The sequence below is a fragment of the Rhincodon typus genome, chromosome 13 (assembly GCF_021869965.1).
Source record: "Rhincodon typus isolate 14 chromosome 13, sRhiTyp1.1, whole genome shotgun sequence".
NCBI classification, from domain to species: Eukaryota; Metazoa; Chordata; class Chondrichthyes; order Orectolobiformes; family Rhincodontidae; genus Rhincodon; species Rhincodon typus.
The window spans coordinates 18,097,429-18,125,061 of record NC_063344.1 but is presented as its reverse complement, the minus strand read 5'-3'; the positions used below and the strand labels follow the sequence as shown (position 1 = coordinate 18,125,061).

Sequence of the window (27,633 nt, the reverse complement as noted above, 5' to 3'; positions counted from 1 at the left end):
TTTCTGAAGAAAGGTCTAGGCCCGAAACATCAGCTTTCCTGCTCCTCTGATGCTGCTTGGCCTGCTGTGTTCATCCAGCTCTACACTTTGTTTTCTCCGGCCCCAACTTGGTTTCAAAACCAGCATTTAAAAATTTCAACAGGAGAAATAAGAGGATACCAACAGGTTAAAAAAAAGTCCAGATCTTAAAGTCTAGTCCCATTTCCATAAAGGTGTTTGGAAGCCACCGATGCAGGCACCCGGGCCTAGCCATGGCTGGAGTTATTTGTGCTTCACTGGTATTAATCACTGCACTGTTAGAGGCCATACCCTCAGCTGCTGCAACACTGAACTCTGGGATTCCCTCCCTAAACCGCTCTGCTTTTAAAGTTCTCCTTCCCCTCTTTGACCAAGCTTTTTGTCACATGTCGCGATATCACCTCACGTGGTCCAATGAGAAATAATGTTCAATAAGGCTTCTGTGAAATGCTTTGGGATCTTTTGCCATGTTAAAGGCACTACATAAATGCAAGTGCTAGCGGAAAATCCTTGCCAGTTTCTGAAACCTGTGAAGTAACCCTAAATTTATTTTACTTTTGATCTGCTTAGGAAGAAATTCAGGATTTTTGTGCTGGGATCATTCCAAGTGGCTTGTCTTCGGCCTGTCATTTATTTCCTGGGAATTGTTTTATGGACGAATGGCCTGTATGATCCGGATAATGTGAGTGAGATAAAAAAAACCTCATTGTGTCTGACTTTTCAATGAGAAGCTAAAACCAGCTCATGTCTGGGAAACATTCAAACATGCCATGGACACTTTGTCGAAGAACTGCAGGATCTCCAATGGCCTGACCAATATTTATCTTCCACAAAAATCAGGTCATGACTATCTTGCTGTTCTGTGAGAGTTTGCAGTGGACAAATTGGCTGTTGTATTTCCTATGCTACAACAGTGACAACTCCTCAAAAACACTTCATTTTGTTTGCTTAACCAGAGGTGGTGACAGGCACTACAAGAATGCAAATCTTTCTGTAGCACTCCACTCAGCCTCTCTGCTCATTGGGACATGTGTCTCAGCCCCAGTTCCTGCCTGCACGCGAGCTGCAGGAAGACTGTAGGAAGAGAGGACATCTCTACATCCAACGTCAGAATCAGTTCTGGGAGGAGATAGTGGGCATATCCTGTCACTCTCTGAGCTCCCAGTCAGGGCTTTTGTGCCCATGATACCACAACAGCCAGGATTATCATGTGGCATTCCTCTTCACAACTCTCTGACTGATTTTAACACTAGCAATCAAATGCTGGAAATTTGAAATAAAAACAAAATAATGCTAGAAACAGCCAGCAGGTCAGACAGCATCTGTAGACAGAGAGAAACAGAGTTAATGTTTTGAGTCTGACACAAACCTTCCACATTCCAAATTGAACTTCAAACATTAAATCTGTTTTTCTCTCCATACTTAACTTGCCAGATATGGCAAGTTTCTTTTTATTCCCTATTTTCATACCCTTTGAAATAATGTCCAACATTCCATTAACCTTCCTGTTATCTGATTGTATTTGACCCTATTATCTATTGCTGATGACATGAAGTTAGGCAGCATTGTAGACAGTGTATGTGGATGATAGCATAAAATTACAAAGGGATATTGATAGACTAAGTGAATGGGCAAAACTGGGGCAGATGGAGTTCAATGTGAGCAAAAGACCGAAAAAGGATGGATCAGGTAGATGGTATGAAGTTAAATACAATGGATGACCAAAGAGATTTGGGAGTTCAGGTGCATTGATCTTTAACATGTCATAAACAGGTGCAGAAAATAATCAAGAAAGCTAATGAAATGCTGGCCTTCATATCTAGAGGACTGGAGTATAAGGACGCAGACTTTATGCTGCAGTACTACAATTCCCTGGTTAGACCCCACTTGGAAGAATATATTGGTCTTGGAGGGAGTACAATTTAGGTTTACAAGAATGATATCTGGACTTCAGGGATTAAGTGATAAGGAGAGACAAAATAGGCTTTTCGGGGATGTGGGCATCGCAGGTTGGCCAACATTTAGTGCCCATCCCTAGATGCCCTTGAGGAGGTGGTGGTGAGCTGCTACTTTATCCAGGTGCTGTAGGTAGACCCACAATGTTAGGAAGCACTTCTACACACAAAGGATGATAGATGTTTGGAACTCTTCCACAAACAGCAGTACTTAATTTTAAATCTGGGACGAATACAGATATTAAGGGATATGGACCAAAGGCTGTTATATGGAATTAAGCTATGGCCTCAATTTCATTGAACAGTAGAACAGGCTCAAGGGGCTAAATGGCCTATTCCTGTTCCTATTATCTACTGAATGTATATGCTAATGTTTTATGTGCAAGGACTCCCAAATTCTGAAACAAAAACAGAATAATGCTGGAGAGTCCCGACAGGTCTGGCAGCATCTGTGGGAAAACAGAAGAGTCAATGTTTCAAACCTGGTGACTCTTCATCAGATCTGTTAGTAGCTAGGAATAAGTAGTATTTATGCTGGAGCTGAAGTTGGGTGGGGGGCTTGTGGGAGGCAGTGGTGAGGAGTATGGAGATGGTGATAGGTTGAGCAATAGCCCAGACAGAGACAGAAATACGAAAGGGGTAGGTCAACAAGGAGATTATGAATAACATGCCAATTTTTTTTTTGCACTATGGCTTTCTGCAGTCTTTGTCCATTTAAATAATGTCCTTGCTGCCAAAATGCAAATAGAGCAGAGGAATGGGGCTACCTGAATTGTTCTACAGGAAACCAGCATGAAATTGACGGTCCAAATGACCTCCATCTGCACCATAAAGACTCAGGAAAACACAGTTGTCTGCATGCTCTCCCAGTTATACTGAGTACTTCCAGGATCAGGACTCTCCCAGCAGAACTCTTCTCCACTGTGCTCCACAGCAACATTTCATTCTCAGATACTGCCATGGCTTGAACCATCCATGTCACACCTCTCATCCTTTTTCTTCTTTATTTCCCATGTTGCATTGTTGCCTCAGTTATCTTCAACCAGCATCTATCTCTGGCTCGACCTGTTCCTGGGAGTGTCCACAATCCTTGGACTTTGGCCGACAAATATCCTCTTCCGAGAGGCTAAACAGCACATGACAGATCAGAACCTAAAGGCCAAGTTTGCACTTTTTCAGGTGAGTGTGTCTCAACTTCAAGCTGTTCCAGGGGGATGATCATTGACAGATGGAACATAAGCCCAAAGTGGGAATGAACAAGTGGTGAGAATAGGGTCTAGAACAAGGTAAGGAGCAAGGGTTTCTTCCTAAATAATTGTTTCACTCATTCCTGGGACTTGGGCATTCCTGGCAAGGGCAGTCAATTTTTTAAATTCATTCGGGGATATGGACACGGCTGATTGGCCAGCATTTATTGCCCATCCCTAGTTGCCCTTGAGGGGGTGGTGGTGAGCTGCTACCTTGTCCATGTGCTATAGGTAGACCAACAATGCACTTAGGCAGGGAATTCCTGCAACAGTGAAGGAACAGTGAACGATGGAAGTGGTCATGGGTTTGGAAGGTGCTATCTGAGGATCTTCAGTGAATTTCTTCAGTGCATCTTGTAGATAGTACATACCGCTGCTACTGAGCATCAGTGGTAGAGGAAGTGGATGCTTGTGGATACAGTACCAATCAAGTGGGCTGCTTTGTCCTGGATGGTGTCAAACATCTTGAGGGTTGTTGGGGCTGCACTCACCCAGGCAAGTGGGGACTATTCCATCACACTGCTGACCTGTGCCTCTGAGATGGTGGACAGGCTCTAGTTAGTGAGGAGATGAGTTATTTGCTGCAGGATATCTAGCCTCTGACCTGCTGTTGTCGCCATGGTGTTTATATGGCTAGTCCAGTTCAGTTTCTAGTCAATGGTGGCCAAAAGGATGTTGCTAGTAGAGGATTTTCAGGCAGTAATGCCATTGCATGTTCAGAGACAAAGATTATATTCTCTCTTGTTGGAGATTGCACTTCAGTGGCACAAACATTACTTGCCATTTGTTAGTGAAAGTTTGACAGCAGTGCAAGTCTTGCTGCGTGTGGACATGAATTGCTGCATTACTGGAAGACTTGTTAATAGAACGGTACATACAAATAGTCAAGGAACACAGCTACGGAAGTATGAAACAATCACTACAAATAAAATGATGCTGCAGATGAAATATATTCAGATTTTCAGAAAGCCTTTGATGGGGTCATGTAGTAGACCCTCAGTTTGGGACACGTGGAGTCAATGGATGAGGATAGCAAGTTGGTTACTAAATGTGACACGAAGAATCAAGATTAAAGGTGGTCGCACAGATGGCAAAAGGTAGGAAGTGATGCTCCTCACGGATCAGCATTGGTAATATTGTAATTTACCATTTATGTAAAGAATTTGTATTTCAAAACTTGGAAATGACTAAATGAAGAATATGAGGCAGACAAACAGGAGAACATGAAGAAATGTACAGAATAAGTGTGTAATTGACACAAACGTCAGACGAGAGAAGTGTCAGGAGGTAAGTTTTTCTCAAAGAATAAGGTTACAAACTGCTCGAAAGTGGGATAGAGAGAAGCAGAGGGATCTAGGGGCTCAGTATCCCAAATCACTGATAGCAGCAACAGTTAATAAGACCATTATAAAGCAAAATCTGAAGTTTCTTTCCAGAAGGAGAGAACTGAAAAGCAGGTGCCGTGTTATAGTTTACTTAGGTAGCTAAGGCTCATGTCAAAACATGTACTTTCACGTGTTTTGTAGTCTGGAGCTATGGAGTGACAGTAAAGGCTCCAATGATTTTGCCATCACAGTTACAACTAACCTTTCGTGTACATTAGGTTCAATAAGTTGAATCCAAACCGATTTGGCTGTACTAAGAATGCGCCTTCCCTGGCTGTGAAGTCATAAGAACATAAAAAATAGGAGCAGGAGTAGACCATTTCGCCCATCAAGCCTGCTCTGCCATTTAATTAAATCATGGCTTATCTTTTTGTAGATTCATCTCCACTTACCCGTCCACTCACCATAACCCTTAATCCCTTTACTATTCAAAAATCTATCTTTGCCCTAAAAACAACAAAGTAGCCTCAACTGCATCATGGGCAGGAATTCCAGATTCACAACCCTTTGGGTGAAGATGTTCCTCCTCAACTCAGTCCTAAATCTGCTCCCCCTTATTTTAAGGCTATGCCTTCCAGTTCCTGTTTCTCCTGCCAGTGGAAACTACTTCCCTGCTTCTTTCTTCTATTCCCTTCATAATTTAATATGTTTCTATAAGATCTCAATCATTCTTCTAAATTCCAATGAGTATAGTACCAGTCTACTCAATCTCTCATCATAAGCCAACTCTCTCAACTCCGGAATCAAACTAGTGAACCTGCTCTGCACTCCCAGCCATCGCCCCCAGTGCCAGTACATCCTTTCCCAAGTAAGGAGACCAAAACTGGTGTCCTCGAGTTGGAGTTGAATACAGGTGGGCTTTTGACTCTGAGGCAGGGACATTACCCACTGCATCACAAGATCTCCATTAAAACCACGTTGAGGTTTGTAGCTCAGTTGTAAATGAGGTTGTAAACATGCTCGCCGAGCCGGTGGGTTTGGTTGCAAATGCTTTATCACCCTGCTAGGTAATATTGTCAGTGCATCTCTGGTGAAGCGTTGGTGGTTCTGTCCCGCTTGTTATTTATATGCCTCAGCTTGTTGGGGTGTTTGGTACCATTTCCGGTTCTGTTTCTCAGTGGATTGTACACCGGGTCTAACTCAATGTGTACGTTGATGGGAGTTCCGGTTAGAATATCAGGCCTCCAGGAATTCCCTGGCGTGTCTCTGTTTGGCTTGTAAGATTATGGATGTGTTGTCCCAGTCGAATTTGTGTCCCTTGTTGTCTGTGTGTAGTGAGACAAGTGAGAATTGGTCATGTCTCTTGGTGGCTAGTTGGTGTTTATGTATCTGTATAGTCAATTTTCTTCCAGTCTGGCCTATGTAGTGTTTCTCACAGTCCTTGCATGGTATTTCGTATATTACACTGGTTCTGCTGGTTTTGGGTATGGGATCCTTTTCAGTAGCTGTTGCAGGGTGGTTGTCAGTTTGTGGGCTACTCTGATACTTAGGGGTCTGAGTGGTCTTGTAGTCATCTCTGACATGTCTCTGATGTATGGTAGGGTGATAAGTGATTCTGGTCATGTTGCGTCTTCTTGTAGTCTGTCGCGGAGGTAACGGTGGATTGTGCTTTTCGGGTATCCATTCCTTATGAAGACTCCGTATAAGTGATCTTGTTCTGCTTTGTGTGGTTCTGAGTCACTGCAATGTGTTGTGGCTTTGTTAAATAGTGTTCTGATGCGGCTCCATTTGTGGGCGTCGGGGTGGTTGCTGGTGTAATGGAGTATCTGATCCATTTGTGTGGTCTTTCTACATACGCTATGTACATAAGAAGAAGACAACAACAACTGACTACCATTCCTGGACATAATGGTAGAATGCAAAAACAACGAGGAACTCCAAACTAACTTTCTCACACGCTTTCCCTTTCTCACCTTTCACAGGCAATATTGATCCTGTCCTCGCTACAGAATTCTATCATTGGAACACTGGCGAGAGCTGGACACATCAGCTGTTCACCCCCCTACTCTGCAAAGACCAGAGGGCAACGTATGTAACTCCAATCTGGAATAGAGCATGGAGCTGGGAGAGTGGTGGGAATCAGCTGGGGCTGGGGGGAGGTGGGAGGGATTGACGACCCTAAACTTCATCTTTCAGCAGATTGGGAACACAGTTGGTAGGTTATTAACTCCCAGTCACGCATTATGCCATGTGTTCACTGAGTACAATGCTTGGCCACACCACCAATACGTTCATCTAAAATTGCTCCTGGCTCTCAAATCCCTTCATGGCCTTGCTTCTCCCAACTTAAACTTCCTTTAGCCTCTCAATCCTCCGAACGGCAGCACACCTCCAATTCTTAACCCTTATATATCTTTGATTTTAATCATTCCACTATTAGCAGCTGTGGTTTCAGTTATCTGGGTCCTAAGGTACGATACTCTCTCCTTAAACCTCTTCACCTCTGTCCTCCTTTAAAACAAACCCAAAAACCTATGCTTTTGGTCACCTGTCCTAATATCTTGTCCAGTTTGGTGTCAAATCTTGTTCAAGCAGAGGCTGAATAGACTGGGACTTTTTTTCCCTGGAGCGTTGGAGACTGAGGGGTGGCCTTATAGCGGTATATAAAATCATGAGGGGCATAGATAAGGTGAATAGCCAAGGTCTTTTTCCTAGGTTGAGGTAATCCAAAACTAGAGGGCATAAGTTTAAAGTGAAAGATTTAAAAAGGACCTGAGGGGCAACTTTTTCACACAGAGGGTGGCTTGAATGTAGACTAAACTGCCAGAGGAAGTGGTAGATGCAGTAGATGCAGGTACAGTTACAACGCTTAGAAGACATTTGGACAGCTATATAAATAGGAAAGGTTTAGAGGGATATGGGCCAAATGCAGGCAAATGGGATTAATTTAGTTTTGGAAATTTGGTCAAGCATAGACAAGTTGGGCTGAAGTGTCTGTTTCCATGCTCTATGACTCTACGACTCTAACAACCTCCCCACCCAAGCATCAATAGCCTTAGCAGTTGGCAGTTATTGCCAGATGAATAATAACAGGAGTTAAAATCCTCCAGAAATAAGGCCACAAAATGCTAGTCTCAGTGTAAGTGATGTTGATGCAGTCGGACTGTAGTAAAAACACAAATCCAGTCTCTTGCAGCCATGACAGAACCTCAACTTCTCTCTGTAATGATTTTTTCCCCTAGTAGAGAGCTCAATTACCAATAGATTAAACCAAAAGGAGAACTGAGGAGAATATTGTTCAATTGGAGGGTGGTCGGAGTCTGAAAATCACTGTCTGAAAGTGGTTGAGTCAGAGACTCCTGCAATGCCATAGTGTCCAGGGCTATGGGCCAACAGATAGAAATTGGGATTAGTGCAGTCAGATCTTTGATGACCAGCTCAGGAATTATGGGCTAAATGGCTTCCTTTGCTGCTGTAAATGTCCATGACCATTCAAGAAGATGGCACACCTTAGTTAGGAATGAGCGATTAATTAATTAATGCTGTTCTTGTCAGGGTCACTTACACACCAAGACTAAAATCATGTCTCTTTAGAGAATTATTTTATTCCTTCATGATCTCCCACTGTCTAATAACAATCCATTTCTTCCAAGTGGTGATTCACCCCATTCATCTCTGGTTTGCTTTTCAATGATGATGGGGACTGATGCAGGAACATTCTTGCTCTTTTGATCATTCCCACAGGAAAACTCCTACCCACTGGTTCCAGGCCATATTCAAAGGAATGTACAATATGCTGACTCCAACCCCCTTTATGCTGACACTCCTCTCCTACAATATCGTCTCTCCACTCCCCAACACACACAGCTTCTCACAAATCTCCAACCCAGGGGTTGAGGACAGTCATATCCCTGCTAAATTGAAACCAAAGTTATTGGAGCAAAGAGCAGGGGTACAAATCTGGAATGCATTCTGCTCCCAATTGCTCAGCGCGTTCAACAGCCCATTATATTGATGGAACCTCAACAGGTAGCTGCCTGCAATATTAGAAAACGGGTGAGTTATAAACAAGAAGAGGCCATTCCTTTAGATCAATCGCTGATCTAAACCTTCTATATATTTACCCACTATTAACACTCTCAACCAACAAAAAACTGTTTAGGAATTTTTAACTGACCCCCAAACTGCAGGTTTTTGGGGGAAGGAGAGAAACAGTGAGGAAGTTCCTGACTCCCAATACCCTTTGTATGGAGAAATGTTTTCTCGCCATTACCACCCCTGTGGCCGAGTTCTTTAAGCTTCTTGATTCTCTGACCAGAGGAAATAGTTCTATCCACGAACCCTGGCAAACTCTTCAACTATTTTAATCAGGAGGGTAGATGGAATGAAGGAAGTGCCACAGCTGTATTGAGATCTGAGAGTGAGAGTGTAAGATATTTACTCTACACCTTCCCATGCTGACTGGGACTGCTTGGACTAAATTTCACTCCCCAGAATTAATTACGTTGTCTGTTAAGCACATAACGATTGCAGTAAAGCAGAACAGCAAACCATCTCCGGGTCAAACATATTCCTGAGACTTTACTTTTCCAAAATGCATTAATGACTTCCTGCAGAGGATTATGGATGTCATCAAACCTATTAAATTAAAAAGTAGAATGAAATATTAGCTTTTATCTCAAGGGGGCTTAAATATAGCTACCCAGTATTCTGATTAGACCCCACCTGGAGTTTGGGTTCAGTTCTGCAGCTCCATACCTCAGCTTGGAGATTGTGGCGTTGTCAGGGATGCAGCAGAGAAATCTACCTGTACTAAAAGGGTTCAGGAATAAGGTTGCTCCAGTAAGCTGTTTAAAAGATGATCAAAGGAGCTCCTTTACTTTTTTCTTTACTCTTTCATGTATGTGGGCATTGTTGGCGAAGCCAATATTCATTGCCCATCTCTAATAGAGAGGCTTGCTAGGGCCATTTCAGCAGGTAGGTAAGAGGCAACAATGTTGCTGTGGATCTTGGTTCACATGTTGGCCAGACCAGGTGAGGATGGTGATTTCCCTCCACCAAAAAAAAAAATGACCAAACCGAGATGAAAGCAAAAGATCTTGGATGCTGGAGATCTGAAATGAAACAAAGTGTGGTAGCATCTTTGGAGACAGGCACAAGAGTTAATGTTTTGAGTTCATTTACTCTTCTTCCAAAGGAGCCATTGGACTCAAGCGACCAAGTGGGTCCTTTTACAACAAAGAATGATAGTTTCATGGTCACCATTTCAGAAAGTAGATCCAGATCTTATTCAATTTTAAATTCCACTGAGCACTGTGGGATATGAACCCCTGCCCCGCATAGCATTAGCCAGGGCTTCTGAAATTTCCAATACAATACCATCTGGACAGAGAGAAGTTGTTTCCTCCAGATAGGAACTCCAATTCTTGATCTTGTTGGGTAAGTGGATTATGGGTTTTGAGTAAATGCGGGGTGGAGTTAAGATATTGACGAGCCATGATCAAGGGGCTGAATGACCACATCCTGTTCCAAAACATCTTAAACACTAGGCTATTTTTCCACTTTGCAAGAGATATTAATCCTGGAACTCTCTCTTCCTTCACAGTCATGAACAACCAGCTCCTAATCATAGAGATGTTCTTTGTCGGAATGCTTACACGAACATCGTACAGGAAGCAGGATGATCAGCCGGGATACAGAGCATGCGACACGGTTGAATCCCAAGGCAAAGAGAAGAGAGAATGCCAACAGAGTGTTCTAACAAACTAGGTCACTACCCCACCTGGAGGTTTAGGATAGATAATGTCTTCTGTAAACCAGCAAAATAACCAGGAGGCATTGATGATATGGAACAATTAAACAAAAAAAATTAGTTTAAAATTACGACTTTACATGAAGCAGCCTTTTAAGTCTGACCTCTTCCCTAAGCCCTATCCCCCACACGGACTCGATTCAGAAGGTTGTATGGAGTCAAACCCTGCTCCAGATACTTGGGCACATTGCCTAGGTTGACACTGCCCACTGAGAGACTGCTGATCTGTCAAGGTGCCATCCTGCAGATGGTTCTTTTTTCTTTTTGCTCCTCATCCTGTGTTCAGCGTAAACCCCGAAACATCCTCACAGAACATCAGGAGACCATTCAGTCCATTGTGCCTGTAACAACTCCTTGTAAAAGGAATGCAGTTCGCTGCAGTCTTTCTGACTCCACACAATGTTCCTCCACCTGCTCTTTCCTCACAGTCCAGCATTTTCCATTCCACTCCTTCCTTTAAGTATTTGGCTAATTCCCCTTTTAAAGTGATCACTGAATATGCCACTTTCAGGCACTGCATTCCATATCACCTTTAAAAGAAACCCCAACTCAACCACCATGATTTCGCTGAGCAGAATGGTTTGCCAACATAAAAGCCTTTCAAAATTATTTCATTATAAGAAGGATAAAGATGTGACCAATGTAGTACAAATGCCTTACCTCTTGTGCAGCCCTTAGTAGAATTTTAATCATAAGGGAATCAAGAATTATGGCGAAAAGGCAGGAATGTGCAGTTGAAGATTATCAGGTCAGCCATGATCTCACTCAATAGCAGCGCAGGCTCGATAGGCCAAATGGCCCATTCTCCTCCTGTATCTTATGATCTTTAGGTGAAAAATGCAGATTTTTTCAAATTCCTGAATCCTGTGATTTTGAAATCAAGGTCAGGTGACTGGTCATCAAGGTCACGATGCACTATTCCATGCTGTCAAAATGGAAGTTCTGTCTCTTCCCTTTCATTCTATTTCCTGGCTCACAAATGCCAACATTTGATGCCAATATCATTGCAACCTTTCAGGACTATTTGATTATGGTTGCAGAGCCCAGGGTAGCAATTAGAGGAACAAAAGGTGCTCGCTATGATTAAACCTATGGAGTGGAGACACACTTCATCTCAGTCCAAAGTGGTTGAACCCTTATTCTGAGACAATGCTCTCTCATCTGAGATTTTCTAACCAGGGTTGAAACTGCATACATCTTTTTGCTCATTCTCTACATCTTGAGTTTCATGAGTCCACGTTTCATTCATCTGAACTTCAAACCTTGACTGAGAATCTAGATCTAGGAGTCACTGTTTAAAAATAAGGTTTACCCATTTAAGACAGAGATGACAATTGCTCCCCCTGCCTCCGCAGAGTGTCAAGGTGCTTTGGAAGCCTCCTGCTGAAAAGGTAGCAGAAACCGAGTCTTTGAAAATGTTCAAGACAGAGGTGGATCAAGTCTCAGTTCCTCTGGATGTACAGGAATGGATGAAGTGAAAATCTAGCCAAGATTGTCCTCATCATCAGTGACTGTTGCTGTCAACGTTCCTTAGGTAGAGGAAGGGAACAGAACTGGAATACTTCATTCATCCCATCGTGATCAAGCAGTGTGCTGACAATTAGCTGCAGTAAAGTGGAGTAGATTCACACCTTAAGCAATTGGCAATGCAGTGCCTAAGGTTTCGTAACTCAAGCAAATCTCAAGTTCTACTGAGAAGTGGGGGGGGGCAGAAAACTCTTACGCTAGAGGAAGAGGCGCCAATTCGACAAAGAGGGAAAAAAGGACACCAGACGGAGTTTTATTTTAATGCTGTTTAATCAGACAATTTTCCACTGTTTAACAGCTGTAAGTTGATTAAAAGATCAGCACAGAATCCACTTATCAACAACATGCATCTCTATTAAAAATCTCAGCTCAAAGCCGATCTTATAGCACCTTGCATTTCAACTATTGTTAATTTAACCTCCCTGTGTCCCCAAACACCCAAGTTTAACAAAACGTCTAAGATTTAATCTTTTTTCAAATGTATAAATTTAAATGATTCACAAGGATTGCCCACAGGAACATTGTATTGCATAAATAACATATGGATTTTTAAAAATACAACACCAAGACAGAAATAGTTCTGCACTCCATCTTTCACCCAACAGTCAAGGAAACGCTTGTAGAGTTTGGCTATTCCTGATTTGACTGAAATAGCAAGTCACACACCCCACCTTCCCCAACACCCCCCACACTTTAGATCCATTCTCAGAGATTGGCCATAATAACACTGAATGGCACAGCAGACCCAATGGGCTGAATGGCCTCCTTCTGCTCCTGTATCTTATCATTTTACAGATGTGAAGTTTGAGGGTCAGGGGTCAATCTGACACACATTGCTGTGAGCGAACTGGAGGTTGCAAAGCTAACACTTTTGAAGCCATTGCCACCAGATTTCCGGTGTCATGCCTTCCTGGGGAACGGTCCTGGTAACTCCCAGTGAGCAGGGAGAATGTGGGTGTGGTGCTTACTCAATAAGCAGTGGTCATCGTTCCCAATTTGAGGGCTCTTGCAGCCAGCAAGCCCACTTCCCCTCAAAGGGGCACCTTCCCAACTCAATTACCAGACAAGTGTCCTTCTGGCTCTAACCCAAACTGCAACAAGCTTGGTTCCTTGCATCTCCGGCTTCAGCACTGAGGCAGCATTGAGGCAGTGGAAACTGCAGACAGCCTGGGGTTTGGCAATGCCCTCCTGTCTCCTCACATTACAACACAGTGACTGAACTCCGTAAACCCCTTGATTGGCATGCCATGGGCTTTCGGACATCCCAGGGTCATGAAGGGCCCTATATAAACGCACATGCTATTTTTTAAAGCATTCTTCAAAAACTAAGACCGAGATGACACAGAAATGCAGATTTCAGTGCAGCCCAATCCATTACTATTACTGTACAATGTGCAATAGAATAACAGTCAGATAGCACGTGGAATTCACCTCATTTATAGTGCTGGTGATATCAAAAAGCCTTATGATCTTACTATAAAATAAAGCTGTCATAACTTCTACAAAACTGAAAAACGATACAGACACAGCCCAGCGGACAGGACAACAATCTAACTTCTCCTGTCCTGCAATTAGGGCAACCACACATAGTGGTTTATATGTCATTGCATTAGTGATCCAGAAGCCTGATGTAATGAGAGTGGCATGAATTCAAATTTCGAGAGAGCTGGAGAACTAAAATAAGAAGCCATCAACTACCACCGGATTGTCATTAAAAACCTATCCGGTTCATGAATGTCCTTTAGGGAAGGAAATCTGTCATCCTTACCTGGTCCTGCCTACATCCGACTCTGGACTCACAGCAATGTGGCTAACTCTCAAGTGCCCTCTGAAATGGCCGAGCAAACCATTTGGCTATCAAGATAGCTACCAAAAGCAATGCTGCAGCAATGGGACAAATAGCTTACCATCAAACTGCACAAACTGCGTCCTCCTTGCTAACATCTGTGAAGATCAGGATAGTGATCCCACAGACTAGCCAAGTTACAGTCTGAAGAGATCACACCCACAGATACCTACCTTCCAGTTAACATGCAAGACTCCTGTTGTAACTTTCCCTAGTTACGTCTTGCTCCATAGGACATTTTTAACAGGCATTTAACACTGAGTTATGTAAGAAATACAAGGACAGATGTTCAAAAACCCAATCAAAGAGGTAGATTGTAAGGAGCATTTTAAAAAGGGATATAGAGGTAGAGAAGGGAATTCCAGGGTTCAGGTCAGGCACGTGAAGGCACAGCCACCAATGGTGAAGAAATTGCAATTGGAGATGCTCAAGGAGTGAGAATGACTCGAATGACCGTGATCTGAGGGTTATAGGGCTGGTGGAGTTTATAGACCTATGGAAGGATTCAAAGACAAAGATAACAATTTTAAAATCATTGCGTTGCTTGACTGGGTGCTAATGTGTGTCAGTGAGTGCAGAGTGGATGACAGCATGGTGGGAGGGGGGTAGGGTTGTGTGCAGTTAATGCTACTTAGGATACAGGCAGCAGAGTTGACGATCACCTTAAGTTTGTGAAGCGCAGAAGACAGAGGTTGGCCAAGACAGCACTGGAGAAGTCAGGTGTGAATGAGGATTTCAGCAGTGGATGAGATGAGTTAAGGACAGTCATGTAATGTTAGAGGTGGAACTATGAGGATGCATTAATGAGGCAGATATACAGTCAGTTGCTCAGCACAGGGTCAGATGACACAGCATGGTCACAAATTGCCTGATTTAGTCCTTGGCAATTACCAGCGATATAGATGGAGTCATTAGCTAGAGAGCAGAGTTTGTGGCAGGAAGTAAAGACAATGGCTTTGGTCTTGTTAATATTTATTTGGAGGATGTGGGACAAATAGTCCAATAATGTAGAGATTATGGAGGGGTCAAGACAAGTGGTGGTGAGGTAGAGCTGGGTGTCATCAATATATATGTGGTAGCTGCCACACTGTTTGGATGATAAAATCAAATGTCCCAATGTGCTTCACAGGAGCTAAGAGCAGCCTGTAGATGAGAAACAGATGGAGGTTAATGACAAATCCTCGGGTAATACCAGAGGTAAAGGCATTGAGAATGAAGAGAAGTCTTGGAGGCACAGTATACAATCAAGAGTGGCCCTAGTGTCCTCAACATTAATCCCACACTCCTTGAAGTCTCACTGCATCAGGTCGAAGGTGGACAAGGGAAGCTCTTGCTAATTACTGCTCGGTCAGCAACAAATCAGGATTCCTCCACATCAAGAAAAAGAAGTGTGGCAAGAACACAGAATGGGCTCTAGTTAGGGGACTTCAATTTTCTTTTCTATTCATTCATGGGATGTGTGCTTCACAAGCTAAGCCAGTTTTAATTGCCCACATTCCACTTGAGAAGGTGATGGTGATCTGCCTTCTTAAACCGCTGCTATCCTTGAGGTATAGTACACCAACAATGCTGCTTTAATGGAGGGAGTTCCAGGATTTTGACCCACTGACACTGAAGGAACGGTGGTATATTTCCTGTGTCAGGATGCTGAATAGCTTGGAAGGGAACTAATAGGTGGTGGTGGTGGTGTTCCCATGTACCCCATGTCCCCGTCCTTCTAGATGGTAGAGGTTGTAGGTTTGGAAGATTTTATGAAAGGAGCCTTGTAGCTCAGCAGTACCACCACTGACCGAGCTGGCCAAGTCCTGAAGCTTATAACTGCTAAACTGCACCTGTAACGGGTGGTGAGAGAGCTAACAAAGGCAAAACAAACTGTTTTCTCTCACCCTCATGGATGTACCCGTCCGTGATAATATAAGTAGGACTGACCACCAAACAGAATAACAGCCATCACATTGTGCGGGACTACTACATTGCTGAAGGAAATAAGATTCAGAGCAAACTTAGCAACTCAAAAGACAGCAGCAATGAGGCATCATGGGCTATCACTCACAATCTGTAACCTCATGCCCAATGTATCCTTTACTTCAACCTGGTGAAGTTACAAAACACGAAGGCATGCATTTAATAATGGTATAGAACATTGTAGACAGAGCTCAGTGATCCCACAGTTAATAATTCAGATCAAAGCTCTGTATTGCAGTCGTGAATGGGGATGGAAATGTAACCAACAAGAGGAGAAGGCTCATGAGCACCCCATCCTTAATGATGGCAGAGACCAGACTATAAGTTCCACATTCTTAGTGTTAGTTACCACATTCAGTCAGAAGTATTTAGTCACTGATCCACCTTGGTCTTCTCCTGAGGCCACAGCACCACAGAAGCCAGTCATCAGACAATTTAATTATTAGTTTTATGTGACATCAAAACATTGCTGAAGGACAGTGGAAACTGTGAAGACCTTGGGGTAAAACTTTCTATTTGCCTGGATAAATGCAGTGCCAACACAGAAGCTCAACACCATTCAGCAAAAAGGCAGCCCATCCACCACTGTAAACATTCACTTCCTCCATCTGCAATGCACATTGGCTGCAGTGTGTACCATCTACAAGATAAACTGCAGCAACACACCAAGACTCCTTAGACAGCACCTTCCGAACCCATGATTACCACCAGCTGTAGGTTCCCCTCCAAATTATGTTATTCTAAAGTGGAACAATATCACCACTCCTTCAGTGTTAAGGATCAAAATTCAGGAATTCCTTCCCCAAAGGCTCTGTGGGTACACTGCATGGATTGAAGTGGTTCAAGAGGCAGCTTGCCACCACCTTCTGCAGGCAATTATAGGGATAGGTCTTCACCAATGATGCCCACATCCTGAGAGTGAATAAAGAAAAGAAAGCATTCATGACTGGTATGCCCTTGGCTCGCTAGTTTGGAATTGAATGATCTGTGGTCACAACTTGTACTTCTGACAATGCGTTTTTATTAAAAAACAAATCTGAATGGAGGACCTTCTGGAAAAATGCACATCAGTCAAAATTGGTAGGGATAGGGAAGTGGGTGGGGGGTGGGGTAGTGGGGTGAAAAGGGAGGGGGGAGAGAGAGAGAGAATTGACAGCTTTAGTTAAACACAGGCAGCTCTGATAAAGGAGCTACCTATGTCTAAAACATCATCCTGGTCTCTTTAAGGACTGGCTGGTCCTGCTTTGCACTTACAAGGTGTTTATCCTTAATTATTTATTTCAATGTCATTCCTTAAATTAACTCCTGCAAAGAGGGTGGATGAATACAGAATGTTTGGTACCAGTCTGTACACAAACACTGACATTCTCCGGCAAACATGCACAAGTGTGCATCCAGAAAGCAAAGTATAGCACAGGCAGGGAACACACTCCCACATATCCTTGTCCATGAGCAGTGTGCAGACAAGTACAACACACGCACCAATCTCAAGCAGTGGGATTCCAAAGAATATTTCGATTCAGTCCTTAAATTCATTGTCCTACTGCAGGACAGTCATCGAAAAGATTACAAACTCTTTTCTTCCCAAGTGTACGGAACGGGAGTGAAATCCCACAGGGGCTTCATCTCAAGAGTTGTCTGAGCTTTCCAAGTGCAAAAACAACCGATTATACACCAACATGTTCAAACTGTCAAGTGCCAGAGAAACTGGTTGATGGCAGTGATTTACAGCACAGACTTCCTGCCACGCAAATAGTGCAAGCTCCGCTAGAAATGGAAAGCGCCCAGTTCATCCACAGCTCCCCAGCCCTGGGTTGTACACAAATCTTTTTACCTATTAGACAGTGCGTGCTTGACATGCGGCAGCCCGGATCACCACCTTGTCACCAGTCAGAATCACTGTCTGTACTTACGCACAAAACAAACTATAAGAAGGCTCACAGGAAGGGAATCTCAACTGTTGCATACGGAAAAAGTGGTCATTAAACCACCTCTTGTAAATTTGCAGCAGATGGCATTGTGGGTATATCCAACATCCCAGTTCTGTCTCATCTCCTCCAGTGCATCGCATTCCATGGCTGCAGGACTGAACTGATCACATCCTTGTTCCAATGACCCTCTTGGGTTCAATGGAGGCTGCAGAAGCTGACTGAACCAGTTCGCTGAGATTGGACACAAGACAGAGTGGGAGGTGAGATTTCAAATCTGGAGATTGGTGAAGTTGGGGATGCAACTAACTGGCAAATTACAACACTATTCTCACTGGGGAATACTGTTCAGCTGAATGGAAGTAGCATGGGAAAGCCCAAGAACAGATACAAGCACAATCCACTACCCCACCACAGTCTTTTGGCCACCAAATTGAGGCAAGCATGCGTTTCCAGCCTCTCACATTAGAAACACACATTACATTTTGACGTGCAGATACTCAGATACAACACTAGGCCTTAAATATAAAAGAAAGCCATTTTCCCTCATGATCTTTACAGTGATTCTTTTAAATTAGTTTAATTTGCTAAAAAGAAAAAAAAGTTTACATCGTTCAAGCTGTTTCCCTGTGGAAAATTATTTTGTTTTTAATGTTTTAATTCCAAAGTCCAACTTGACCCTATTTGTGTGAACTTCTTTTCTGTGTACACGTATTGGAGAGTGACACTTGCCTCGAGCCTGCAGTCCTCGTGGATCACTGGCAATCAATAGACAGAACTGGAGGAGACAGGTGTTGAGGGTGAAATGAAGACTCCGGGAGAGACAGAGAGAGACCTTTACTCTGAATCGTCGTCGCTGATGGCGTAGCCAGCCGCGTCCGACTCTGGTTTTGGTGAGCATGGCGGGGAGGTCTTGGAGAACGGCCATCGGAAGGTGGGCGACGGGGAACGCTCCCGGACTGGACTGTTGCTCGGACTCTGCTTTGGGGTTATTGCTTGCAGCATTCGACCTTTGCCCTCTTTCAGCATATGCTTCTGTTTTAGGAGGGGTGAATGAAATAGAAAACTTTAGGACACTTTTAAACCTGCATGGGTTCACAACCGTTCTCTCAAACAACAACACGCATCTTTAAGAAACATAAATAGGAGCAGGAGGCCCCCTAGAGTCCACTCCACCATTCAGTTCGATCATGGCTCATCTTCTACCTCAATACATGTTCCTATATTATCCTTCACTTCTTTCATTCTCAGAAATCTATTCCTTGAATTTCAGCAACAATTGAGTGTGCCCAGCTTGCGGGGGTAGGTTATTTTAAATTTCCAGTTAATCTAGCAAAAACATTCCAAGACATGTAACCACCGTGATTACCAAACAAAACAGGACGCTGAGGTACAGAAAGAGATATTAGGATATATGGCCAAAGCATGGTCAAAGATGTTGATTTGGAGGGTTCAAGCAGGCTGCTGATGGTGGAGCAATTCAATTGAACCTGAAGGGTCAGAAAAGATTAAAGAGATAGAGAGGGGCTGAGGCCCCAAAGTCATTTGAATGTTACAGCAAGAATAATAAAATTGAGACATTACTAGACTGGGAGCCAGTGAACATCAGTGAGCACAGAGGAGACGCAGTCCTTGAGGCTAGCTTACACCATCAGAAGTGGTGATGGGCGTATGGTTAATTTTACCCTACTCCAAACCTTCTCACTGGGGGAAGGAGGGATTACCTGCAGGGCTGGGATTCTCGATATGATCCCTGCCTTGACTATAATGTTTGAGTGACTGAATGATGCTTAATGACTGAGATGATGTATAATTCTGCTTCTGGCTAAAAGTGCCTTATGATACTTTTGATCTGAATCTAACCCATTAATATGATGTTTAGATCACATAACATGGCTGCCATCAACGTGAAGACAAGTCTTCCTCTCCACATGGATTATGCAGCTGTAACTTAAAGAGGCAATGTAATGAACAAATGCATCCGTGATGGGTTGTTTGATGAGGATGAGGTCAAGTAGGTTTTCCCATTGTTAATTTTCTTACCACTTGTCACAATGCCAATCTGGTTGATACATTACCCATGTCACTGAGGAGCAGTTTATCCTCCCAAACTATTCAAAAAGCCTGCTTTAAAATCTTTTCTTGACTTTGTGATTCTGTCATCACATTAGATTTGATTTAGGAAAGACATTTTCTTCAATGTTGGAAGTATTTAGAGTCCTATGGCAGTACCAAATAATCATAAGCTTTTAAGTGACCTTTACAGATGTAAAATTATTTTGAAATGGACTTTACAGTGTTATCATTTTGCAGCATCATATCTGTTCTTTTCATTTTGTTGTGCCTTTATCCCTTGCCTCCTGAACTATTGAGTGTGTGAAGTATCTGTAGCTGTTTGAAATACAAGATGTTTATTGTGTAGAGTTTTGGTCACCCTGTTATAGGAAAGACATAGTTAAACTGAAAAGTGCACAAAGATGATTTACTAGCATGTTGCCAGGGCTTGTAGGCCTGAGTTATAGGGAGAGGTTGGCCAGGATAGGACTTCATAATGTAGGAGAATGAGGAGTGACCTTATTGAGGTGTATAAAATTGCGAGGGGCATATTTAGGATGAATGTATGTAGCCTTTTTCCCAGAGATAGGGAACTGAAAACTGGAGGGCATAGGTTTAAGGTGAGAGGGGATAGATTTAAGAAGGACCTGAGCAGCAACTTCTTCATGCAGAGAGTGGTGCATATATGGAATGGACTGCTGGAGAAAGTGGTTGAGGCAGGTACAATAGCAACATTTAAAAAACATTTGGATAGGTACATGGATGAGAAGGGTTTAGAGATATATGGACCAAATGCAGGCAATTGGAACTAGCTGAGTGGGCACCATGGTCAGCATGGACCAGTTTGGGTCGTAAGGCCCGTTTCCATGCTGCATGGCTCTACTCTATGGCTCTACATATGCAATCCTCACAGACAGAATTACAAAATGGTTACAACATAGGCCATTCAATCCATCATGTCTGTGCTGGATCCCTGAAGAAGCAATTGGCCTTATGCCACTGCACACTAACTCCCCATTGCCTTGAAGATTCCTCATTCTCCGATAATAATTCAATTTCCTCCTGAATATTTTTTCTGCCTCTAAAACTGAGCAGGTCAGAGGTATGCTCAAAGCTCGACAAGGCATTAGTCAGGAGTGTGATGGAATACTCTTCATGAGCCCAGACACATTCAGCTCCAACAATATTCAAGAAGCCTGACACCATCGAAGATCAAGCAACTCGCTTGATTGGCACACCATTCCCCACATTCATCATTCAATCTTTCCATCACCGCCACATGGTCTAAGAAGCGCATACTATCTACAGGATGCACTCTAGTAACTCCCCAGGCCTACCTTGACAGCAGCTTCTAAATTCATGATCTCTACCATGGCAATGGGAGGCAGGGAGGTGATGGCTTAGTGGTATTATCACTAGACTACTAATCCAGAAATTCAGCTAATGTTCTAAGGACACTGGTTTGAATCCCATCATGGCAGATGGTGGAATTTGAATGCAATGAAAAAAAAATTTGGAATTAAAGATCTACTGATGATCATGAAACCATTGTCAACAATACCCATCTGGCTCACTAATGTCCTTTGGGGAAGGAAATCTGCCATCCTCACCTGACATGTGACTCAGGATGGAAACAGGCCTTTTGGCCCAAACGGGTCCATGCTTACCATGGTGCCCACTCAGCTCGTTCTAATTGCCTGCATTTGGTCCATATATCTCTAAACCCCTCCCATCCACGCACCTATCCAAATTTTTTAAAAATGGTGCTATTGTACTTGTCTCAACCACTTTCTGACACCCATTCCATATATGCATCACTCTCTTTTTAAATCTCTCCCCTCTCGCCTTAAACCTTCTGGTTTTCAATTTCCCATCCCTGGGAAAAAGACTATATGCATTCATCCTATCTATGCCCCTCATGATTTTATACACCTCAACAAGGTCACCCTTCATCCTCCTACATTCCAAGGAATAAAGTCCCATCCTGGCCAACGGCTCCCTATAGCTCAGGCCTACTAGTCCTGGCAATATCCTTGTAAGTCTTCTTTGCACACTTTCCAGTTTAACTATGTCTTTCCTATAACAGGGTGACCAAAACTGTACGCAATACTCCAAGTGCAGCCTCACCAACAACTTATACAACTGTAACATCACGTCCAAACTCCAATACTCAACGCCTCAACCGCTGAAGGCCAGCATGTCAAACGCCTCCTTCGCCACCCTGTCTGTGACACAGCTTTCAATGAACTATGTACTTGTACTCCTAGGTCTCTCTGTTCCACATCACTCCTCAGGACGTTACCATTTACTGTATAAGTCCTACCTTGGTTTGACTTCCCAAAATGCAACACCTCACACTTATCTGTATTGAAATACATTTGTCAATCCTCAGCCCACTTCCCCATCTGATCATGATGCCTCTGTAATTTTTGATAACCTTCCTTGCTATCAACGATACCTCCTAATTTTGTATTATCTGCAAAATTACTAATCAGGCCTTGTACATTCACATCCAGATCATTTATGTCAATGACTTGGTGGACCATCCACTGTCCTCTGAAATGGCCTAGCAAGCCTATCAATTCAAGGGCAGGTAGGGATGGACAGTAAATGCTGACCAGCCAGCAATGCCAATGTCCCATACGTGAATAAATAAAAGACAAATCCTGGAAGGACAAGGGCAGCAGACACCTGGGAACACCACCACCTGCAAGTTCCCCTCCAAGCCACTCACCATCCTGACTTGAAAACATATCACAGTTCCTTCAGTGTCACTGTGTCAAAATCCTATGGGCTGCAGTGATTCAAGACATCAGGCTCACTACCTCCTTCTCAAGGACGATTAGAAATGAGGAATTAACCCTAGCTCAGTCAGCAACATGTGCATATAATGAAATAAAAATTCTGGCAGTGCATTACAGATCTTAACCACACAGTACATGAAGGGATTCTGCATCTATTCACTGCTTCTTTTGCAACATGCCTTAATCTTTGCCCTTTGTTTCTCAATACTTTCGCCAATGGCTCCTCCCAGTCTATGCTGTCTAAACCCCTTGTGATCTGATTATATCAAACAAATCCTCTCAACCACCTCTTCCCCATAGAGAAAGGTCATCTCACTCCTATGGTTTTGAATCCACTTTATTTATTTCTCTCACCAAGAGACACCACTATCATATCCTCCTCCTTTTGTTCCTTAAATAACTTGCTTTAACTCCAACTACACTCCAGTGTAAGCCAGACTTTATTTTCCACCTCTGGATGTACAGCCATGTACAGATCAGCTGTAGCTTTGTAAGCAGCACTCTGACTCCCGGATTCCAGAGACTCAAGGACAACATCAAGGCTCACACTCCAATGCTGTATTCAGCGGTTGTTGCAGTATCACAGATGCAGTCTGTTAGGATTAAATCAAGACATCTTCTGCCCTGAGGTCAATACAAAAGATGCCGTGGCTATTATTTGGAAGAGGAGCCGTGGAGTTTGGTTTAGTGTCTCAAACCAACATTTATCATATTACACAGAGCAGCTGATGCCGCATTGACGCTTGTGGGATCTTACTATGGCTGCCATGTTTCTCTACATTACAGTAGTGAATGTGCTTCAGAAAGCACTTCACTGGCAGTATATCACAACAGCACATCCTGAGGCGATGAAAGGTTTTAAACTAAACGCAAGTCTTCTTCCATCCATTTAGAATCATACAGCATGGAAACAGACCCTTCAGTCCAACCAGTCCGTGTTGATCATAATCCCAAATCAAACTAGTCCCACCTTCTTCCCTTGAGCTTATTGAACAGATAAACGTTGCACTTTTCCAACAAACCAGGTGCTTTCATTGGTCAACATCTCATTCTCACCAGTTTGGATGTAATTTTGTATAGGGAAGGAGATGGTGGCAAGGTCACAATGTCATTGGACTAGTAAGTTAGTGCTCTGGGCCATGGCAGCTGGCGGAATTTAAATGCAAACAATTTTAAAAATCTGGACTCAAAAATGTCAGTAATGTGGCCATGAAATCGATCAACTGTAAAAATCCTTCTGATTCACTAATGTCTCTTAGGGAAGGAAATCTGCCATCCTTACCTAGTGTGACCTACATGTGCCTCTAAACCTACAGCAATGTGGTTGACTCTTAACTGCGGCTCTAGCAAGGCACTTCCAAGACAATTATAGGAGTGGGAAACAAATATTGACCTCCCTAGTGGCACCCTGATTCCATGAAAGAATGAAGAAAAGGTAGCCTGTTTTAAAGCCTCAACTTGAAATTAGTTATATGGAGAAAATAAATGTTCTCTAATTGTTAAAGGCCTTATTTCTTTTAGTGCTCTCTTTATTTATTTACACTAATATAGTGAGCATAATTCAAAGTAATCAGCACTTTGAAGAGTCCAAAGGTGACCAATGCTTTATAAATGCAAGTTAGTCTTTTCATCATAACATTTAATCTCCCATTTAATTATAATTCTTTCCTCTACTATCCCACCTTTACATCACGTTTTATTTTACTTGGTGGCACCCTTGTTAACAAAAAAACCCAATAAGCCTTTGTATAGTCCTTTTAGGTTGTCTTCCTTCTAATAAGTCCAGTTTACTCAATTACTCCAGATTTAATCTACCTGCTCCCAGGTGAGGTTCTATCTATTTGAAGAGCTTAGGAAAGTGATGCCCTGTCTAAGTGTCTTTCTTTTAAATACAAAACAAAGAAACTGCAAATGATTATGCTTACCTTGCTCCCAGAGAAAGAGTCAATATTCAACTATATAAATGTCTAGTTCTGAGGAAGGGTCACCCAACCCAAACATTAACTGATTTTTCTCCACAGATGCTGCCAGGCCTGCTGAGCTTTTTCAGCAATTTCTGTTCTTGCTTCTGATTTACAACATCCATAGTTCTTTTGGTTTTTATATAAATGTTTTTGCTGTTTGTCAGACCTTTTTTTGTACCTCGCTGCTTATGGATAAAGTTTAATAAATGACTTGGAGACATTCAGAGTGCCTGGGGCCAGGAATTGGGATTCTGATAATAATCAAATAAACTCTTCTTCTCTCAATCACCCTTACATTTATTGTTACTGAATTGTGTTGCTAATTGTGAAAATGCTTACCAAGGCTCCCTCCGGCCCAAACATCTCCAGGAAGTTTCCGATGAATTCTCTTGATTTCTCCTCCCATTTCTGAATCAGGTCAATGCTCTTCTCCTCAACCTTCTGAACAAACTCCTTCGACTTCTCCTCCACATCTTTAACTTTCTGCTTCACTTTATCAACTCGTTCCTGCAAGTTGTATTTCTTCTCCTGGAAAGCAGAAAACATGAGAGAAAGAGTCAGAAAGTAACAGAACAAGAGAAAGTAAGAGTGCAAAAGGATGTGATTGTGAGGAAGGTGCATGTGAGGTGGGGGAGAGAAAGAAAGAGAGAGAATGATTTCAGAAGCGAGGGTGCACACCAGATTGAGAGAGACCAGGCTTTTAGGAATGCATTCTGGATCACGACTCACTGTGTACTAATAAAAATTCTTATGTTCTCCTGGGTTGTATTTGCCAATTATCTTAATTCTGCATGCTTTTGTTACTGACCCCCCCTGCCAGGGAAAGTTTCTTTTTATATACTCTGTTAAATCTTTGTCTCTGCCCTCATCGTGACCAAGGCTTTTCCTCAAGACAGTTTCACCAGAGTCATGTTGGTGAGAAGATGGCAAAAGAGTAGCAAGGCTCCGTGCAGGCTCTTTCCTGGGGTTCATCCGCTCCTGCGTGCTTCTCTTTCTTTTTACTTCTGCTTTTCTTCTTTCTTTGTTTTTCTTTCATTTCTCTTTCCTTTGGAGCGTTTCGCAGCAGGTTAGTCAGCGAAATCAGCACAGCAGCTAGAGCACACGTTGCACAGAACGGCAGCTCCTCCCAGTGGTCAGAGGCAGCAGGGCTAGCAGCGGCAGCTGTAGCAAAGCTCTTCCAGCGATCAGAGGCATCTGAACTTTTCAAGATGCGGTGCTGGCAAGGGGACATCTTGGGGGAGGGCAGCCAGATCAGGTCCCTTGGCAAGACAGAGGTGGCGAACGGGTCTGGCTGTGGATCCTGGGACTCCTGGCATTAACGAGGCAGTGGCTGCAGCATGTAATGCCCGGAGTCAGGACTCCTAGTATTATTGAGGTGACAACAGAGCCAGGGACTCCTGGTTGTGGGCACAGGACCCGACATTGGCATCACTGTGGCGGAGAAGCGGTGGTGGCACAGGTGTCATTGGTGAGCTGGCTTGGGGCTCAGGATTGTCTTCCAGTTACATCTTTTATCCCTTTTATTCTTAAGCTGTTCAAAATGGCACTGGATTGTGGCGACCGTTGAAGCTTTTCACTTATTTTATGGTAATATTTGCTGTAAAATGCAAGTGACAATAAATAATAAGTCAAACCACTGGCTCAGATGATTCTTTGCTGGCAAAACTTGATAAAAAAAAAACCTTTAGTGCCAATGCCAAAAGTGAGCATGGAGCATGTGAAATGAAACTCTGAGCCTGATTTCCCTGCTCCACGAATGACTACTCACATTTATAAAGCTGACATTGAGCTCCTTGGCAGTGTAACCACGCTGCAGATTTCTACGCACATATACGTCATAATCCCGCACAATCCTGGTAATGATATCTGATGTGGAGATTCCTTCTGTTCTTTGAGTTGGGGCAAACATACCTGTAAGTCACACAGACAGATGTTAAGCAGATCATTCAGCCTTAAAATATGCCCTGGTGCTAGTTTCAAAACACCTTTCAACAACTCAAGGAAGACCTCAAGTCCTTTGTAACTCAGGCAATATACTTAAGTGGAAAACACAAAGCAGACCATTTTCCCACAGCAAGCTCCCACAAACATCAATAATGATATCGATCGGATAATCTGTTTTGCTACATTGGACAGATATAATTCCCTTGCTCTTCAAAACAGTTCGACGGCATACTTCACATTGACCTGACAGGGCAGACTGGGCTTCAGTTTAATGTTTTATCAAAAAAAATCTGACAGCACAAACACTGAAAAATCATTTCTCCCCCTTGGTCCAGGAACTCCCTACCTATGTCCGTGACACCACCCACGCCCTCCACCTCCTCCAGAACTTCCAATTCCCCGGTCCCCAACACCTCATCTTTACCATGGACGTCCAGTCCCTCTACACCTGCATTCCCCATGCAGATGGCCTTAAGGCCCTCCGCTTCTTCCTGTCCCGCAGGCCCGACCAGTCCCCCTCCACTGACACCCTCATCCGCTTAGCCGAACTCGTCCTCACACTCAACAACTTCTCTTTCAATTCCTCCCACTTCCTACAGACAAAGGGGGTAGCCATGGGTACCCGCATGGGCCCAAGCTACGCCTGCCTCTTTGTAGGTTACGTGGAACAATCCCTCTTCCGTACCTACACCGGCCCTAAACCCCACCTCTTCCTCCGTTACATTGATGACTGTATCGGCGCCGCCTCGTGCTCCCACGAGGAGCTCGAACAGTTCATACACTTCACTAACACCTTCCACCCCAACCTTAAGTTTACCTGGACCATCTCTAACACCTCTCTCCCCTTCCTGGACCTCTCTGTCTCCATATCGGGCAACCACCTCGAAACCGATATTCATTTCAAGCCCACCGACTCCCACAGCTACCTAGAATACTCCTCCTCCCACCCACCTTCCTGCAAAAATGCTATCCCCTATTCCCAATTCCTTCGCCTCCGCCGCATCTGCTCCCAGGATGAGGCATTCCACTCCCGTACATCTCAGTTGTCCTCGTTTTTCAAGGACCGTAACTTCCCCTCCTCGGTGGTCGAGAACGCCCTCAACCGTGTCTCCCACATCTCCCGCACCTCATCCCTCACACCCCGTCCACGCAATAAAAACCAAAAAAGAATCCCCCTCGTCCTCACGTACCACCCCACCAACCTCCGGATCCAACGCATCATCCTCCGACACTTCCGCCATCT

General features: G+C 43.5%; 2 protein-coding genes across 2 annotated transcripts in view; one reads left to right on the top strand and one right to left on the bottom strand.

Annotated features, from left to right (window-relative positions):
* Nucleotides 1-11,748, top strand: part of LOC109936066 (organic solute transporter subunit alpha-like) — a 33,164-nt gene extending 21,416 nt beyond the window's left edge. The window contains exons 2-6 of the mRNA XM_048604538.1: nucleotides 589-700; nucleotides 3,006-3,152; nucleotides 6,528-6,633; nucleotides 10,151-10,314; nucleotides 11,713-11,748. Coding sequence (XP_048460495.1) covers nucleotides 589-700; nucleotides 3,006-3,152; nucleotides 6,528-6,633; nucleotides 10,151-10,314 — 529 coding nt within the window. The 3' untranslated portion in view covers nucleotides 11,713-11,748. The remainder of the gene's footprint in view (nucleotides 1-588; nucleotides 701-3,005; nucleotides 3,153-6,527; nucleotides 6,634-10,150; nucleotides 10,315-11,712) is intronic.
* A 387-nt stretch (nucleotides 11,749-12,135) lies between these two features.
* LOC109936064 (choline-phosphate cytidylyltransferase A) overlaps nucleotides 12,136-27,633 on the bottom strand; it is a 55,835-nt gene continuing 40,337 nt past the window's right edge. Inside the window, exons 5-7 of the mRNA XM_048604537.1 lie at nucleotides 26,215-26,357; nucleotides 24,786-24,974; nucleotides 12,136-18,658 (exon numbers count right to left, since the gene is read on the bottom strand). Of these exons, the coding sequence (XP_048460494.1) occupies nucleotides 18,461-18,658; nucleotides 24,786-24,974; nucleotides 26,215-26,357 (530 nt within the window). The 3' untranslated portion in view covers nucleotides 12,136-18,460. The remainder of the gene's footprint in view (nucleotides 18,659-24,785; nucleotides 24,975-26,214; nucleotides 26,358-27,633) is intronic.